This window comes from Rhipicephalus microplus, chromosome 4 (assembly GCF_043290135.1).
Source record: "Rhipicephalus microplus isolate Deutch F79 chromosome 4, USDA_Rmic, whole genome shotgun sequence".
NCBI lineage: Eukaryota > Metazoa > Arthropoda > Arachnida > Ixodida > Ixodidae > Rhipicephalus > Rhipicephalus microplus.
Genome location: NC_134703.1, coordinates 3,926,206 through 3,943,883, shown reverse-complemented (window position 1 = coordinate 3,943,883; position 17,678 = coordinate 3,926,206). Strand labels below are relative to the sequence as shown.

At 49.0% G+C, this 17,678-nt stretch overlaps 1 protein-coding gene across 1 annotated transcript; it reads left to right on the top strand.

Annotated features, from left to right (window-relative positions):
* The first annotated feature begins 646 nt into the window (after positions 1–646).
* On the top strand, positions 647–2,557 carry LOC142814093 (uncharacterized). The gene is made up of 2 exons (XM_075892034.1): positions 647–969; positions 2,083–2,557. The coding sequence occupies exons 1-2, from the start codon at positions 647–649 to the stop codon at positions 2,336–2,338; spliced, it is 579 nt and encodes a 192-aa protein (XP_075748149.1). The 3' UTR covers positions 2,339–2,557.
* The last annotated feature ends 15,121 nt before the right edge of the window (positions 2,558–17,678 follow it).

The window sequence follows — 17,678 nt, the reverse complement described above, 5'->3', positions numbered from 1 at the left end:
CAGGTGAGGCTTTCAAAGAGGATGAATGCATGAACTGTGCACAAAAAGAAAGAAGTTGGATTTCAGCTTCTAGTCGTCTTAGGCAAATGTATAAGGCTCCCGATGAGATTTCTATCAAGTCAATTTTGGGACAAATTCATCAATTGCCAGCACTTCATGGGACAAGTTATTTGCAGCTCTTTGCGGCTTCTTTCGTCACTGCTGCTCATCCTTCGTGGCAATGAGTTGGAACAACACATACTGGCGATACAAACGCAGTGGTTATTCTAAGCGCACACGCATACAACAGTTAAAACGTCCATAGGACACACTGTCTTGCACGCCATCAGGTGAGATTACCTTCTGCTGATTTCATGGGCGTCATCCTCATATATAACACCCTTGATATCATGGTAACGTTTCTTTATGTGATATGTAACCGTGATATCCAGTCAAGACAGCGGTAATGCTAAAAGGTTGACATGAATGCGGAGAACGCAGTCACTGCTCGTGCATCGTGATCGGGGTACACTAAACGAATAAACATAAGAATGTGCGAAACCGCTTCCAATTTCACCGGGGAAAACTTCAGCATGGGTTTATATTTTCAAATAAACGTATCCTGGCCAGCTAATTAGTGTGATAGCAGCAAAGGGTACGTAATCAGATGGTATTTGATGTTGCCTTACCTTGCCCTCATGCGCAGACGTCCAGTCTCAAGAGCGTGCAGGAGGTTTACGCACGCTCGGTGGAGCGCAAGGGCGTGCTGCCCTTGATGCAGATGTACACGCCCCGCTCGCTGGACACGCTGCTGCAGCGGCGTGCCGTTATCTTGCAAGACAGCACCAGCGCTCGCTGGCAAGCCTCGAAGCAGTGCTCGGTGCTTCGCGGCTACTTCTACATCAGCAAACAGAGCATCCGGCTGGTGTGCAGCTCCTGGTACTTCCGTCGCGACATTCCGCGTTGGATTGTCACCGAATTTGACAAAAGGTGCGCTTTCACCGGAGTCTTTACTCAACTGACAGTTTGTTGTGACGCAATTACATTACGCTAGCAATTACTGTCACTACATATTTATTATCACTTTGCGTAGGCGTTGTTCCGTATCAAGTTCAAATCGATAACATTTTTTTCCCGCGCATCCTTTGTTCTACCCAAGTGTTAAAGGTGTGACGAACATGATTGAAGCAGATGTTAAGCAATCCGACCCGTCTGTGTCGAACGGAGGGCGCATAAGATAACATCTCGCCACGTGTGAAGACTACCATCGAGTCATGCTCATACAGCAAGAAAAATCTCCGCTGTCTTGAAGGAGCATGAATGAACGCGCCGGGAGGGGAGTACATGCGTTGCTCGAACAGAAACTATCTCGGCAGGTATCAGCAGACGGCTCGTATACTCTTCTGCATGCTGCGCTGTGAACGCGAAAAGCCCACGCGAAAAATGCTTCTCGCCCAGCAGCGGCCGTATGCTCTTATACGACTTTGTAGAGTTACGTGAGACCGCGTCGAAAAGAGAGCTACCAGCTTCGCTTTCAACATTACAATGTGTTCGCACTGATCGCTTTACCATTGAGGTGAAACTAATTATCTGTTTGCTTTCTCATTTGTGGGTACTCCCGCAAAAAAGCAGCCGGCTCCTATTAAAAAAATACAGCCAAAACAAGTATTGTGTACACACATTAGTATTATATTTGTTAATATTTTATAGCGTAAGCTGTACACGGGCTGCGGTTGAGCAGTTTCGCGTGGCCTGCGGTGAATGGTTCTGCGCAGGCGCGTGGAGAAGTTACGTCACATGGCGCAGAGCGGCGCCCTCTGACGCCGCGTAATTACAAGGTTGTGGGTTCGAATACCACCCATGCAAACGGCAACTTTCGTCACTTTAATATATTTTGGTTTACCCCAAGATCACTATACTGTAGTTATAGATAATTAGTGTCCGCTAGGCTTTTTCTAACTTGTTCGTTTAATTCATTTGTGTGTACCAACAGAAAAAAAGGTCCTTTGAAACTAGTACTATTCTGTCAGTAACATGTTTTTCCACGACTTACTATGTAAGTGGACTACCCTATGCTCATGATATATTTTTTTCGAAACGCAGAGTGCTCTGGCTGAACGCCATGCCATGGCCCTTCATGCGAGACGAAGAGGTCTACCCCCACGAAAGTTCCTGCTTCTTGGATAGTCAAAAGCAGGACCGGAGCAACGCCTACCAGCCACTGCGGTTGGAAGACCTTCGCACAGTGTTTATTCTCTGCGGTTACGTACTCATCACGTCGGCCCTCTTCCTCCTGGCCGAGCTTGTCGTCTACGGCGTCACGTGCTGTGTCAACTGCGTCAAGCGATCGTCGGATTGACAGCCCACTGTCATGTCACCTGGTTACTAGGCATGCTATCTGCGTACAAGTGCTTGTCAAACGTAGTTTAGAATAAAGGGCTGTGTGAGTTCTTTACAGGTTTCGGAAGCAACACGTTACTCTACCTATGACATGCGAGTTACCTCTACATATAAGTTGCGATTTCTGTGTGTACACATGAAGTTACAAATAAAGACAATAGCTACCTTATCTTAATGATCTTTACCTGTAGGTGTCCTTTCTGAACGGGCCACTCCATTTCAATGTGATCCTGGAGCGCTCGCCGCTCGGACACGTAGTGGCTGCCGGAGGCCACCACAGTAACTATCCCGCTTAAGCGGCATCAACGCAAACTTTCCGATGAGAGCTCAACACGTGAATACCCATGAGCCAACTGTTGTACACTGCTGATGACTGATGAATATGTAGGGTTTAGCACCCCAAAACCACCATACGATTATGTGTGACGCCATAGCGGGGGGCTCCGGAAATTTAGACCACCTGGGCTTCTTTAACGTGCGCCCAAATCTGAGCACACGGGCCTACAGCATTTTCGCCTCCATGGAAAATGCAGCCGCCGCCACCGGGATTCCATCACGCGACATGCGGGTCAGCAGCCGAGTGTGCCTTAGCCACTAGACCATCGCGGCGGGGCCGCTGTACACTGTAGTCTTTTATAAAAAAAAAAGAACACACGAGCGCATGGCCTGCGCTGTGCAGCGGCAGAGAGTGAACAAAACGTTTATGATGTTCTGCGCAAGAAAATTGGTGAGTGTAATTCTGGAGGCGCTGCGTCAGAGTGCCTCAAGTGTGCAGCGGAGGCGAACGAACGCATCGAGTCACGTCGCACGTGAGACATAAGTGCTATCTGGCAGTTATCTTGGAAAACGAAGCGCGCGAGGTGCGCGCCCGTCTTGGAGGTGATAAAGTGCAGAACGCAAGGCAACGGGTAGGTGCCGCCACCGTGTCGTCTTAGCGAAGCGTTCGGACACCTGTCTTCTTGAGCATCGTGTGTACTCTCAGCATAGCGTGATAAACGCCACCGTCGTTAGAAATATTTGTGTGCCTTCTCTAGTATAAAGCCACACATAGAAAATATCGACGTGTTGTTATGGTGCCTCAGATATGCGCAATGAATGCTTTCAAATTGACAATCCCACAAAAATTAACGCTAGAACTTGAGCAATATTGGTGGGCGCTGCGGATGGCGTCCGCTCTTTGGGACATCGTTTGGTGTTGTTTGAGGTACAGTTAAGGGCGGGCAGACAGACAGACAGACCAAACTTTTTACATCGAAGGTCCCTCAGAAAGACTATCGTCTTCAAAAATGGAATCATATCCACGGAGTGAATGATGGATTGTAAGGCGAAGCATCCATCCGTCCATTCGTTCTTGCTTCCGTCCATCCATGCGTGCGTCGGTGTGACCGCCCATGCGTCCATCCGCCCGTCCGTGTGTGCGTCTGTTCATGCGTCCGCACGTTCATTTGTGCGTCCGTCCCTGCTTTCGTCCATGCATCCACTCCTGCATCCGTCAATGCGTCCATCCGTCCAAGCAGCCATCCGTGCGTCCATCCATGCATCTGTCTGTGTGTCCGTTCGTCTACCCATTCAACACTACAAGTACCCCCATCTCGCATAATTTCATCGTATATTCGTCATATAGAAGCACCGCCATCCAGCGGACATTCCAAGGACTGAACGAGAGGAGGCACACGCACATTTTCTTACGGCTTGCGTTTCGTGTCTACTTCCCACCTTTGAATTGGATTGGATAAACTTTTATTTGGTCCTCCAAAACACAGATCACTGTGTTGCGTGCAGCTCCCACGTGGGGACTGAGATGCCAAGCTCCTCAGCCACCTCGCGGGCTTTGTGGACAGCTCAGAGCTGATCTGCCAAGGATGAGCTGCGGATTGCCGCCTCCCATCTGGCAGAGGTGATGTTCGATATATGAGCGAATTTGGTGCACTGCCAGAGCATGTGTTCTAATGAAGCTATTTCCCCACAATGTGGACAAAGATTACTTGGGTATAGGTCAGGGTACATGATGTGTAACATTTTCAAAGTAGGGTACATCCGCGTTTGCAAAAGCCTAATGTAAGTGCTTGGGGCCGGGTTAGATTTTTGTGAGGTGGAGTGAAAATCTTTCTAGACAGGTAGAAATGTTTAGTGAGCTCGTTATATGTTGTAAGAATTTCCCGGTTATCCCCTTCACCGGTAGAACGCATCCCCGGGGAGGCGCGGTTGGAGAGTTCTCGCGCCGCCTCGTGTGCTGCTTCATTGAGATTGGGGGGGGATCGTTGATTTGCCCAAGGTGAGCTGGGAACCAACTCAGAAGATGATGTGTTATGTTCTTGCCTTGCAGTATTCTCAGCGTTTGTTCAGAGACCGTCCCCTTGACGAACGCCCGTAGTGCTGCCATGGAATCATTGTAGACGACTTCAATGTTATCCATCTTGAGTGCTAAGGCGATGGTCACCTGTTCCGCAATGATTGGGTCTTTCGTCCTGACCGTCGCTGAGTTGACGACATGACCAGCCCCATCAACCACCACTGCCACAAACGCTTTCCCATTGGCGTAGGAAGCCGCGTCAACAAATACGACCCCTCGTTCCTCGTTTAAGACTTCACGAAGTATAGTCCTGGCCCTCGCTACTCTTCTTCCGACGTTGTGTTCTGGATGCATGTTTCTTGGTATAGGAGACACCGTGATATTCTCCCTGATGTTGTCGGGGATATCATTATAATTGTGCCTGATTGCCATTGGGTGTTGGCCCAACTTCTGCAGGATCATTCTCCCCGACCTTGTTGTAGATAACCTTGCAAACTGTGCTCTCTCTTGGGCTTCTGCTATTTCTTCGAGCGTGTTGTGAATGCCAAGCTCAAGCAGACGCTCGGTGCTGGTATGTATGGGTAGGCCCAGGACCTTCTTGATAACTTTACTGAGGAGCACATTCAGTGTCTCGGACTCTGCTCTTGACCAGTTGTGCAGTGCTGCCTCGTACGTGAAGTGGCTTAGAACAAACGCATGCGTCAACCTGATGAGGTTGTCTTCCTTGATCCCCATTCTTTTGTTGGCCACTCTGCGTATGAGGTGCACCGCACTGTCTGTTTTCCAAGTTAACTTCGCTATAGATTTGCTGTTGGCGCCGGTAGACTCTATCAGCATGCCCAGGACTTTGATGGAGTCGACCCTCTGGATGGCATCCCCTTGATTTGTACGGAGGTGGAGGTCTATCTTGTTAAACGGCTTCCATCCCCTGGGCTTCGGTCCCCGGCGTGCAGTCCGATAAAGCAAAAGTTCTGACTTACTTGAGGAGCACTTGAGCCCGGAAGGCCGAGGGTACTCTTCTACGGTGTCAATCGCCTCTTGCAGAGCACTCTCAATCTGCCCCTCGCTTCCTTCTGTGCACCAGATGGTAATGTCATCTGCGTAGATGCTGTGCTTCAATCCTTCAATGCTCGATAATTTCTTTGACAGTCCAATCATGGCAATGTTGAACAGCATTGGTGAAATCACTGCCCCTTGCGGCGTGCCCCTTGCTTCTAGTTCAATTGCTGCGGTCTCGATATCTGCAATCTTCATCACGGCTTTCCGATCTGTGAGAAAGGACCATACGTAGTCATAGAAGGCTTTCCCCAGACCAAGCTTGGAAATTGCTTCGAGTATAAATGAGTGGTGGATGTTGTCAAACGCTTTTTCTAGATCTAGGCACAGAATGGCTCTCACGTCTCTCATTTTGTAGTCGATGACCTGGTGTTTGATAAGCTTCAATGCATCTTGTGTGGATAGCCCTATCTGAATCCAACCATATTGTGTGTATATATGTCGTTATCTTCCAAGTACTTGTTTATCCTGTGCAGTATGGCATGTTCTGCAACCTTGCCGATACATGATGTCAAGGATATTGGCCTCATGTTGTCCAAGTTAGGGGGCTTTCCTGGCTTAGGAATAAAGATCGTCCTGGCCAGCTTCCACTGCTCTGGCACCCTGCCTTCTTTCCATGCTGCATTGATCATATCCTTCAGGGTTTCAAGTGAATCATCATCAAGGTTACGAAGGGCCTTGTTTAATATACCATCCGGGCCAGGGGCCGACCTGCCGTTGTGATCATGCAAGGCTCTTCTGATCTCCTCGATGTTAAAGTCACCCTCAAGACCTGGATCGGGCCTGCCCTGGTACTGTCTACTTGGTGGTGCGAATCCTCTTTTGATTGGGAGGTACTTATGCACGAGCCGCTGCACAACTTGCTGTTCTGTAGTGCGCCCTATCTCTTTGTGAAACATTCGAGCGATAACATGCTTTGGATTTGTTTTGGTGGTGTTTTCGTTGAGGAGATGCTTTAACATATTCCATGTCTTGCCAATGCGCACCTGACCATCGACGGAGTTGCACATTTCGTCCCATTGCTGCCTCGATAGTGCGCGACAATGTTCCTCGACTGATCTGTTTACCTCAGCTATCTTCTTTCTCAGTCTTCGGTTCAGGCGCTGACCCTTCCAACGGTTCAGTAGTGCTTGCTTTGCCTCAAGAAGATGAGCGAGCCGGCTATCCATTCTTTCAACCGGAAAATCTGTGGTAATGGTGGAGGAGACGGATTTGATGTCATCTTTAATCTGTTTGACCCACTGCTCCAAGCCTTGTCTGTGGCCATCTTGTTCCCTTTCCATCCTTATCTTCCTGAACTTATCCCAGTCTGTGAAGTGGAATTCTCTCTGCTTTTTACGCTCCACGGAGAAGGTAGTGGCAAGAATGCAGTGGTCCCTCCCTAGGTCTACAGCAAGGTTCATCCACTGGGCCTTCTTGATGTTCCTTACAAATGTAAGGTCCGGGGTGGAATCCCTGCAGCAAGATGTACCAATCCTTGTTGGTAGGCTGGGGTCTGTGATTAGGGTGAGATCAAGTTCACTGGCACTTTGCGAAAGTCGATTTCCTTTCCCAGTGTTGTACTTGTAACCCTATGTCTGATTAGGGGAGTTGAAATCACCTGCTATGACGAGTAGACATTCCCCGGTGATATTAACAGCTTTTTTTAGAACCGTCTTGAACCCTTGCTTTTGTTCCTTTGGACTGCTGTCTATATTAAGAATGAAAATGCTCTGACGGTTGGTGGTACCTGGCACGATCTCTACCATGACGTGTTCCGACCGGCCTGCTTCTATCTTGAGGTCGTGGGTTACGTGCGTTAGTTTGTTGCATACGAAGGTGCAGACTCCCCTCCCTTCAGTATACCCTATTACAGGCCGGAATCCAGGCAACGTTGCTTGCGGTGAAAGGGTTTCTTGTAATAATATAATATGAGGCTTTTCTTGGCCGCTCCTGATATACTGCTGTAGGGCTGCCTTCTTTTTAAGGTAACCTCAACAGTTCCATTGCCAGATACGAAATGCTTCACGTAGCGCTGCCATCATGGTTATTACATGGGCGGCCAGAGCCTGATGCTGCACCTGTCGACAGGTTTGGTACCACTAGTATTGGTGGCCGAAGGGGTGAGTTTGGTGCATGAGGAGGCCTTGCTGTATTGTGCAGATATGCTTCGACCTTTTTAATGCGCAAAGTGATATGCTCTTTTAGTGCTGCCACGCTTGATTGTAGCCCACCGATCTGCTCGTTAAGATTGGCTACTACTTTGCTGAGCGTGTCAAAGACCTCTTTAATATCTGACATAGTCGTTTGGTTGGCTTCCACGTGTTCTGCTATGACTGTCCTCTTTTTTGTGGTTCTCGAGTCCCCCACGTTTTCAGCCACAGGGATATCAACTGGCTGAGGCATTGGCTGTGAAGACTGCACGCTGGTTAGCTTAGTGAGAAAAACTTTTATTTCCTTTAACTCAGCGGATAGCCTCTCATTCTATTTTGTAAGTCTCACGTTTTCTTGCTCTAGCTGTGCAATTCTGTCATGCTCTGGCAGCTTACCTGTCATCACCTCTGCCGCGCCGTTGCGCACTCGCTCAGAACAGCTGCCTTTCGATGTAACTGCAGGCGTCCTCCCCGGGTGTGAAGCCGTGATCTCGAACTGAACGCCAGGCAGCCGGCCATTCGGGTGCCGCCCAGGCTGATCCCGACCCTGATGGTGACCTTGAGAACTCGAGCGCCCCCGTGATTGGGAGCGGGCCTTGGGTCTAGAACCTCTTCTGGAACGTGACCTCCCCCTGGAGTGGGGCCACCTTTCCTGTTCTTGAGTAGTCTGGATGCTCTGGGTCCCATAGGCTGGAATAAGCTGCTTGTCGTTGATGTCTGGACTCGATGTGATTGATGCGTCCCGGGCTTCTGCGGCTGCTCCCGATCTTTCCCAACGTCTGCGTCTGACGACGTATAGCACTAAGATCCTGTTCTTGCACTCTTTGTCTGCCGTGGGATGGTGACCGTCACACAGCCTGCATCTTGGATTGCACTGGTGCAGGCTATCTGGGTTCTTGATATCGCAGCCTCTGCAGATGGTTTCAGCTGGGTTCGGACAGACGTCAGACCGATGTCCCAGCTTTCCACAGACGTAACAAATATCGATGTTCTTGCGGTAAAGGGAGCACTGCAAAAGTGAAGGTCCATATCTCACGAATCTGGGCACCTTGTGTCCTTCGAACGCTATGATGATTGTCCCGGTGTCCTTGATTCTTTTGGCCTGCAGCGCGACCGGGTTGTTCGCGTTCACAATCTTTCGGGTCAAAATGTCTTGAGTATCGCTTACGGGGATCCCGCGAATCACTCCTTTACAAGTATCGTGGGGTGCCGTGGCGTACGCGCTAACCTCGAAAACGTCGCCTCCAATGTCAATTTGCTTGACCTTGAGGTATCTTGAAGCTCTGTCTTGGTCCGCAGTGCTTGCCACCATAATGTTCTGCTGTAAGTTGGAACGGATGATGTCCTGCATGGCCTTCTCCTCTTTGATGCTGGCCGCCAGTACTATCGCGTCTGCCACGGCTCCAGTGCCAATTCTCGAGATATTTAATCCTCCACGTGGTTATAGCACAATTTTGCTGAAGCCCTTGGGTAGTGGCAACATGCGTCCAGCTCGCACGATTGTATGCTTGGTATCATACCTACTACGACAGGCTCGAGCGTCTCCCGCAACGCCAGCCTTGGTCGAACCCTTGGCAGCAGGAACGCTAATCGCGGATTGCTTATTCCTTGAGCGTCACGTTTCGGCTTCCTTCCAACCCATGTCTTCCGTGCAATCCTCTGGAGAGATGTCCTCTCCATCTACTTGGTATTCCATTCTCAGTTGCAGGTTCTGGAACGCGCAGAGCGTTGAGTTACGTTGGCGCCGGGTCGGCGCATTGGCGACAATCGCCTCCTTGGTTGTTAGGCTTAAATCCCCCGGTGGCGTTGCCGTGTAAAAATGCCCCAAAATCAGTTTAAAAGTCCACTCACCAGCACAAAGGTGGTATCTGCTGATTTCTTCAGAACTTAGGCACACGATGGGACTGAAATCTCGGCGACAAACTCGTGAATACCACAGGAAAGCATTCTTGAAAGCAGGAGCCGATCTTCGCACGTCCGCACTGGTCGGCACCTAGAGCGTCTCTCACTTCCCGCCTTTAACCACCTCGAGTTCATGGTATATACTAGTTCACCGTATTCATGGCACTGCGGCCCAACGCTCGCTAAACCTTTCTAAAACCGAGGAGGTTACGCCCAGCGAGTATAACGTAGCAACCCTTTCTTGTCTTCTGTGCGTTGTTGAACAATAAAAAATTCGCAGCGAGCGCGTTAACTAAAAGCCGAATTCTCCTGCCTCTCATTCCACCTTAGCAGCCATCGGCATGTACATTGAGCACTATCTTTTATTGTTCAACAACGCACAGAAAAAATCTCTCACCGGCACCACCTTGGAGGTCAAAATGTAAGACTGGTTACACACTACTACAATAGCTACTAGGGTTGAACGAGTGCCGCTATAAAGAGCTTCGCCCTGTGCTCGTGTTCCGTCGTTGTCGTCGTTAGCGTCTCAGGGCGTCCCTGGGCTGGCGGACGCCCGTAATAGCAAGCAAGCCCCCGAAGAAGGCGCTAGCCTTCGACGTAGTCGTCCCCGAGGGGACTCGTCCCGAAGATGTCGTTGACGCAACGTCTTCAATAGTAGGAATCGAAGAGGTCTACTCTGTACAGCACTTTGGAGGCCGGATTTACCAAGTCACCGTTAACAGTGAGGCCGCTCTGGCTCAAATCATCGACGCGTCCCACCTCATCATCAGAGGAGAGCGCGTTGCTGTCGTACCCTTGGGACCCCAAGTCACTCAAGTCACCGTTCTGTTCCTGCCGTGCCGCGTCCCCAGCGAGGTCCTCGCGCAAGCATTGTCTCCCTACGGGAAGGTGCTGCACATCAGCAGAGGACTCATGGTGTCGCGCCCAACCGTGACCACTGGGACGCGATTCGTCCGGATGGAATTGAAGACATCGTCGCTGGTGCCCAACTACCTCAACGTCACTGGCCATCGAGTGACCTGTGACTATAAAGGAATCCAGCGAGTGTGCCGTCGATGTGGAGACAGTGGGCATTTCCGCATGAATTGCACAGCTCCGTTTTGTGGAAAGTACGGCGTTTACGGTCACGACGGGAAGGGCTACTCGCTGCCGTGTCGCCATTGTCGGGATCCGCATACCACCATCGCTTGCACCATCAGGCCATCGTATTCCGAGGCGGCCTTCAAGAATTACCCGCCACTTCAACCAGGCAAGAATAAGGACGTCGTATCATTGACGCCAGGCCCGGATATTTGCCAGGACAAAGTTGGGTGCATCACAACGCCACACCAGACGCCACACCAAACGCCCGCAGCGTCTCCATGACCAGCCCCGACCAGGCAGCCCCTCAATGTGCGGACGATCTATCTAGCGGCCCGTGACCAGTGGTGGTTCCCACAGAACCACAGGTGGAGCCCTCGCCAGAGGAGTCGTCTCTCGGTGAAGGCGTCACAGATGATGACGGCATATCTGATGCTCACCCAATGGCTGCCCAGTCTTCTTTTAGTCCTTCTATTACTGGAGAGACTTTGTCCCAAGGTGACGAGGTTTCCATCAACGAGGACTCGAGCAGCACTAGGAGTGACACGGCCCTGCAGATAGACACCGACAGCACTCCAAGCGAAATCAGCCGGAACAGTTTTGACGAATTTGTGCCATCTTCACTCAAGAGCCTCGGCACCAAGCGCCACCGAATATCCAGCAGCAACTCGGAGGCCCCCAGCAGAGACAGAAGTCCCCTGAGGACTTTGATGCGGCCCCGTGTGGGTCGCCTGGTCGTAAGAAGTGATTGTGCTGCTTGCTGGGCACCCACTCCCGCGTCTGTCAGAACTGTGAGTCTAGTATCCAAATTTGTCTTCATTGTTTACGATGGCTACCGCATTGAATATTATTTCCTTCAACATAAAAGGTTTTCGCAGTCCGGGAAAGCAGGCCGAGGTGATTAGTGTAGCACGTGCTCCAAATTATGATGTTTTGTGCCTGCAGGAAACTAATTTCTATTCACTATCCGACGTTAGGGCTTTTAAACAAAAGTTTAACTTAGATTGCTATTTTTCTTTCGCTACAACTCGTTTTACGGGAGTAGGCAATATTATATTTAATCGGGCTTTATTGAGAGGTCACCACGTTGTTTATGACGGCGTCGGTAGAATTATGGCACTATATATTGTACCTACTTTTCTTTTCGAATGAGGATACTATGTGTGTATGCGCCTACACAAACCAGACAGTCTAATGATTTTTTTTCGAAACTTGTACGTTTTTCCTAGACGGTCATCATGTAATTCTAATTGGAGACTTTAACTGTCTGCTAAATACGCGATGCGACGTACAAGGTCCCGGCTGGGGTCGGTCTGCTTAGAATTCACGTCGGCTGCGACACCTTGTCCAGCATTTTTCATTGCTGGATGCGCATAATGTCATGCACGGGAACACTTTTGTTTGGACATGGCGCCACGGACACTCCTCCAGCAGACTCGACCGAGCTTATATTCCGCATGCTTTAGAGACGTTTGTCTCCGACTTACGTGTTCCGCCCATCCCACCTTCGCCTGTGTACATCTCTGACCATCGTCCGACTCTCTTAGAACTAAAATTTCCATTTTCTTTTTCGGAGAAACCATGGCGTCATGATGTTCGCGTCCTCCAGGATGCGTGCTCTCTTTCAAAATTGTCCCATGCGATACGCGTGTCACTCACTGCGTCTGATTCATTTGATTGGGATGCGCTTAAAACGCAGTGGCGCCTGCACTGCTCAGTTGAAGGGCGTTCACTTTGTCGTCGCGTTTCTGAGGAGATGGCCGATACTAGAGAGGTTTAGTGCTGCGTACGCTGCGTACGTGGCGGCGTTGCGTACGTAAGGACGCCACGTTCTGCGTAGTGCGCATGCGCATACCGTAACGCGCACGTATCGCGTTACGTACGCAGCTGCTACGCACGCACGCATGAGATGCGTGCGTGCGTACGTATGAGGTGATCGCGCCGCTCTCGAACGAATTCGCGACAGCGCGAGACTTCATTTTGCGAAATGGCGGCATCGAAGGCAAGCACCACGGCCATAATCTGGCTATAACACTTGGATTGGCTCACATTAGCTGTCAACAACACGTACTTCTATTTTGATATACCAGATGACGCAACACGTTTCACGCTCGTTACGTACACGGGTACTACGGCGTACTAAAAGCCGATTAGTGGCAAACGACGCCACGTGACGCAAGGCGCTTGCGTGATGCGTACGTAGCACCATTCCGCAGTACTAAAACTCTCTACTGCAGCGAAGTTACGCATCGCCTTGCGCGCTGAAACGCCGTCTCCCCTGATGCGATATTGGTAACATGAATTACGTGAACGCTTCCAGCGTTTGATTGCCGCCTCGTTTCTGGAGGCGGTTGCATGGCATTGTAGGCACAACCCTTGTGCCCACCCCGAGGTGCTACGCTAAGAGAGTTAATCGTGTTTTGGGCAGCCACAGTCACCTGTTTTTACGACCACGCAGACACCACCTACACAGCCGCTTCCTACGCGTGATCGATCTCTCTTTCTGGTGCATTTTGAAGAGATGTCATGTTCAGCCATGCGGACAAACTGTGATATAATACCGCCTATGCTTAGAGGTTTGCCTCGCGTTGCTCAACAAGCTGCTGATTCTCTGCACGTCCCCCCATCAGTCGAAGAGTTAAAGGCAGCACTACAATCTATGAAACGGGGGACAGCCACTGGGCCAGACGGTTTTCCAGTTGAATTTTACTCGTCATTTTGGAATGAGCTTGGTACTGTCTTAACCGCGGTTATCCGGCGATGTTTCGAGGATGGTGTCTTTTCATCAAGTATTCGAGATGGACTCATTGTGCTTATTCTAAAAGGTGATGCTTCCTCTGTTAATCCTGAAGATTGGAGACCTATCACGCGTCTTAACGTTGCCTATAAGATATTCGCGACGGTGAACGTTCAACGTTTGAAGGCTCTGTTGAAAACTCTGGTGGGTCATCACCAGGCTTCATCTATGCCTGGACGAGAAATACACAGCTTGTCCTTTACCACCCGGGATATCATAGCCTATACTCTGTCGCGATCTGCGCGTGGTCTCCTTGTGTCTTTGGACCAAGAGAAAGCATTTGACCGACTAGAGCACACGTATATCTTTAAAGTGCTCACAGCCCTTGATTTTCCTGGTACTTTTGTTGAAATAATTAGACATGCCTACTCTGGTATAAAAAGCACACTCGTTCTAGATGGTTGGGAGAGTGCTGCCTTTTCTATTACACGTGGGGTCCGTCAAGGATGCCCCTTGTCTCCTGTTGTGTTTGTCCTCAGCCTTGAGCCATTTTAGTGTGCTCTAGAAGCGGATTCGCATGTCCGGGGTCTTGCGCTTCCCAGCAGCAGTACCGTGAAAGTCACAGCTTTTGCTGACGACATAACCCTGTACCTTTCAGATGAAGATAGTCTTTCACACAGCCTGCGTTTATTCTTCCAGTATGGTGACATTTCAGGTGCCGCGCTAAATCTCTCTAAATCCCGGTATTTGTTCATCGGCTATACTAACTCCAGACTTAGCTCCACATCTATTCTTCAGCCGGCTGCGTCTCTTCGCATTTTAGGAATTCTATACAACCACTACGGCGTTTGTAACTCCGTTTGGTCAAACGCCCTCGATGAAGTAAAACAAGAAATTGAGAACGCCCGGGATTTTGACTTCCCGCTTCTTGAGCGGTACCTTGCGCAGACTGTGTTCTGCGGTCGCATTTGGCACCTTTCTCACGTTGAACAGCCGCCTTTACGCATCGTGAGGTCATTGCAGTCTGCCTTGTGTTCCTTCTTTTGGTCCGGTGGCATTGAGTTGGGTTCTCGTGCGGCGTTAGGACAGCAGTGTTCCCAGGGAGGTTTTGCTTCCCCTTCGGTATCAATACGCTGCCGGCTATTGGCCCTGCGCTTCCTTTTGCGCCTCGTACAAGGAGAGGAATCCCCCACCCGAACTCTCGCATATTATTTTCTAGGCACTCACCTTCGGTATTTATTGCCTAATGTGCACCTTAATCGGGGCCCACAATCAGTAGTACTTCTTTCGTTTTATGCAACAGCTGTCGCGTTTTTTCGTCATATCCAGTCGACTTGCCCTGAGGTAGATGTGTCAGACAATCCTATGCTTGACATAACAGCCGCTTTGTTGCTCCCGTTAGTTCCTCCGGCACGCCGCACCCGCTCTAGTCATATGTCTTGAAGCGCGCTGACGGCATCATTTCTACCTGGCCACCTCCGGGACTTCATGTGGCGGCTGGGGTGGGGCGTTCTTCCTACCCTTGATCGCCTAGAAAGGTGGAGAATGGTCCAGTCATCAACATGTCCGAACTGCTCCCTACGGGAAACAAATCAGCATGTGTTAAGGCAATGTGTCGTTGCTCGTGTTTTCTGGAGGGCTGTGCATGCAGGATTTCGTGGTCTTGGAGTAAACCGCTTTGTTTCTTCTGGACGTTGTTCTCGAGGCCGCTTTGCCTGCCTTCTCATTGTTGCTGGTGCCTACTGTCTTTGGCGTAACCGTTGTGAGGCTGTTGCAGCAGGTCGTCGCCGCCGTGCTCTCTTCCCGATTTCGGAGCGACTGTACAAAGAAATACTATCTGTTTTGTCGGAGGAACTCTTCTGTCTGGGTGAGGAGGAATTCCTTCGACACTGGTCCTGCCGTTTTGTGTTTGTCGTAAGGCTTGTTTTCCGGCCTGCCTGGTATTGGTTGGTTAATCTTTGTTTAGTACTCATACAAATAACTTGTAAATACTATGTAAATATCTGACATATAGATCTTTACATTTCATTTGTGTGTTCTTTGTTTACCATGTATTTTGCATATGTAGACATGTTTTTGTAACAATTCCTGTGTATTTGTGTATGTTTTGTTCTGTTTACATATGTAAACATATCTTTTTGTAACAACTTTTGGTGTGCCTGTGGATGTTTTGTTCTGTCGCGATGTTCTGTTGGATTGTAATTGATGTTCACTGTCTGTGAGAATAAATTTCTCTAAACAGAAACTAGTTCACATTTGTCGTCATCAATTGGAAAACAAGCTAACGAGCCATGTCCGGTAGATGAACGCTGCTTGGTTCCACTTCCTCGCCGCTCGCTCAGCCAGCGGTGTCTGCAAGGCGTTGCCTGCAGTCAAATGCACAGCGTGAGCTGCAAGAATCGTCCACCATTTCTCGTTGCGCGAAAGGAGAAGTAACATAATCTAGCAGCACTTGTCTACCGGTCACAACATTATCTTGTTTGCGAATAGATGGCGTCAAATGTGAACGTGTTTTTCGTTATCATTTAATGACGCTTCAAGCAGCCACTGTTTCATAAAGAAGGACAGTGTACGTCCCTCAAAATAAAAGAGGGTTTTACAGTGAAGTTCATTGTATCATTCTTTGAATGCGTTTATTAGCTTGTTTCATTGTATTTTTTGCATCATGTACAAAAATAAGCTCCGGAAGCACTCACAAGTGCGCACGGGAACTTTGCACTACGCTAAAATTCACTACAACGAAAGAAATATTTAGGCTGCTCAGCGTTGATGCACTGCTTTTACATGACAAGCAGTGAGGTCATGCGGCAAGCTTTGCCTTGAAGCCTGCTGAAAGTGTCGTTGCAGCAGGTGTTATCGCACTCCTCGAATTCTATGTCGAACACAGCCCTGCCTTGACATCTGTGCTGGTAGATCTTGGAAAAAGCAAGGGCCTTGAATGACAAAGAAAAATAAAAAGATGCCCCAAATAGGTCACCTGATTAACAACATAACCGCGTCTGAATGCTCGTCAGTTAATGCGTATGCATAGCGAAACAGCGCAAAAGGGAACGCGATCAAATAGACACAGGGCTAGCGCTAGTCCCGTGCTATAATTGTCCGTGTTTCCTTTCGCGCATTTTCACCTATGGCTGACGAACGTGAACAGATGGTTGATAAGAGATGGCACGTGTTTACAAAGACGAATGCATCAATGTTCTCAAACTATGCATCAGTACAATTATCTACTGGGGGCAGCCGTTAATATGTGGTAGCATGTCCTAAAAGAACCTCTCTATGCCCTCCCACATCCTCAAACAAGTATATCCTGGATATGTCACAAGGCATAAACAATTATTACTCTCGAAATAGCACCATGTCAAGATTTCTGATGTGGCATCACTACAGTTTAGTCGTGGCTACAGCTACCTGTATGAATTATCAAACTTGACTTTCCGCTTCCTCGATTACGTTAACAAGTCCTTCTGAGCTTTATATGAACAGTCCTATGAAACGATTCACAACTACTTTAATATAGCCTAAACGTTAATAATGAGAAATGCTTAATGAGACTATAACCAAATGACCCCCAATTTGAAATAAACCCCTTAGCAGCCAGCTAGATAGTCAGGTAAAGAAACTTTTTCTGTCAATCTTTCAATATCGTCGTAGGCGCATGCCCGGTTGTAACCGGCTGAGTACAACTTCATTAAGCCATTGTACCCAACAGGTACCACCCTCTTTCGTTTGCGAAGCTGTGGAGGAAAAAAAGACTCCTGCTTGAAGCAAGCAATACTAACGTTCAAGTTTTCCTGAGGACCCTGTTAAGAAAAACTATTCCAAGTATTAATCGAGCGCTCACACAGTCTCGTCGAAGCAGGTTTTCCCAGGAAGCATAAGCGTTATTTCTTTGAATGTGTAAGCTTTATAAGAGGCATGCATATACGGTGTGTTCATATACTTCAGCAAGGAGAAATCACCTTTTACAATTTCCTGAGCGAGTGCGTTCTTTCGGATAAGCCCCTTTTACAACAACGAGCGTGCGAGAAAAAAAATATTCGAAAGGGCTTAGTCATGAGCACTTCAAAGAAAAGTGTTACTTGGCACATGCCAGCAAAGT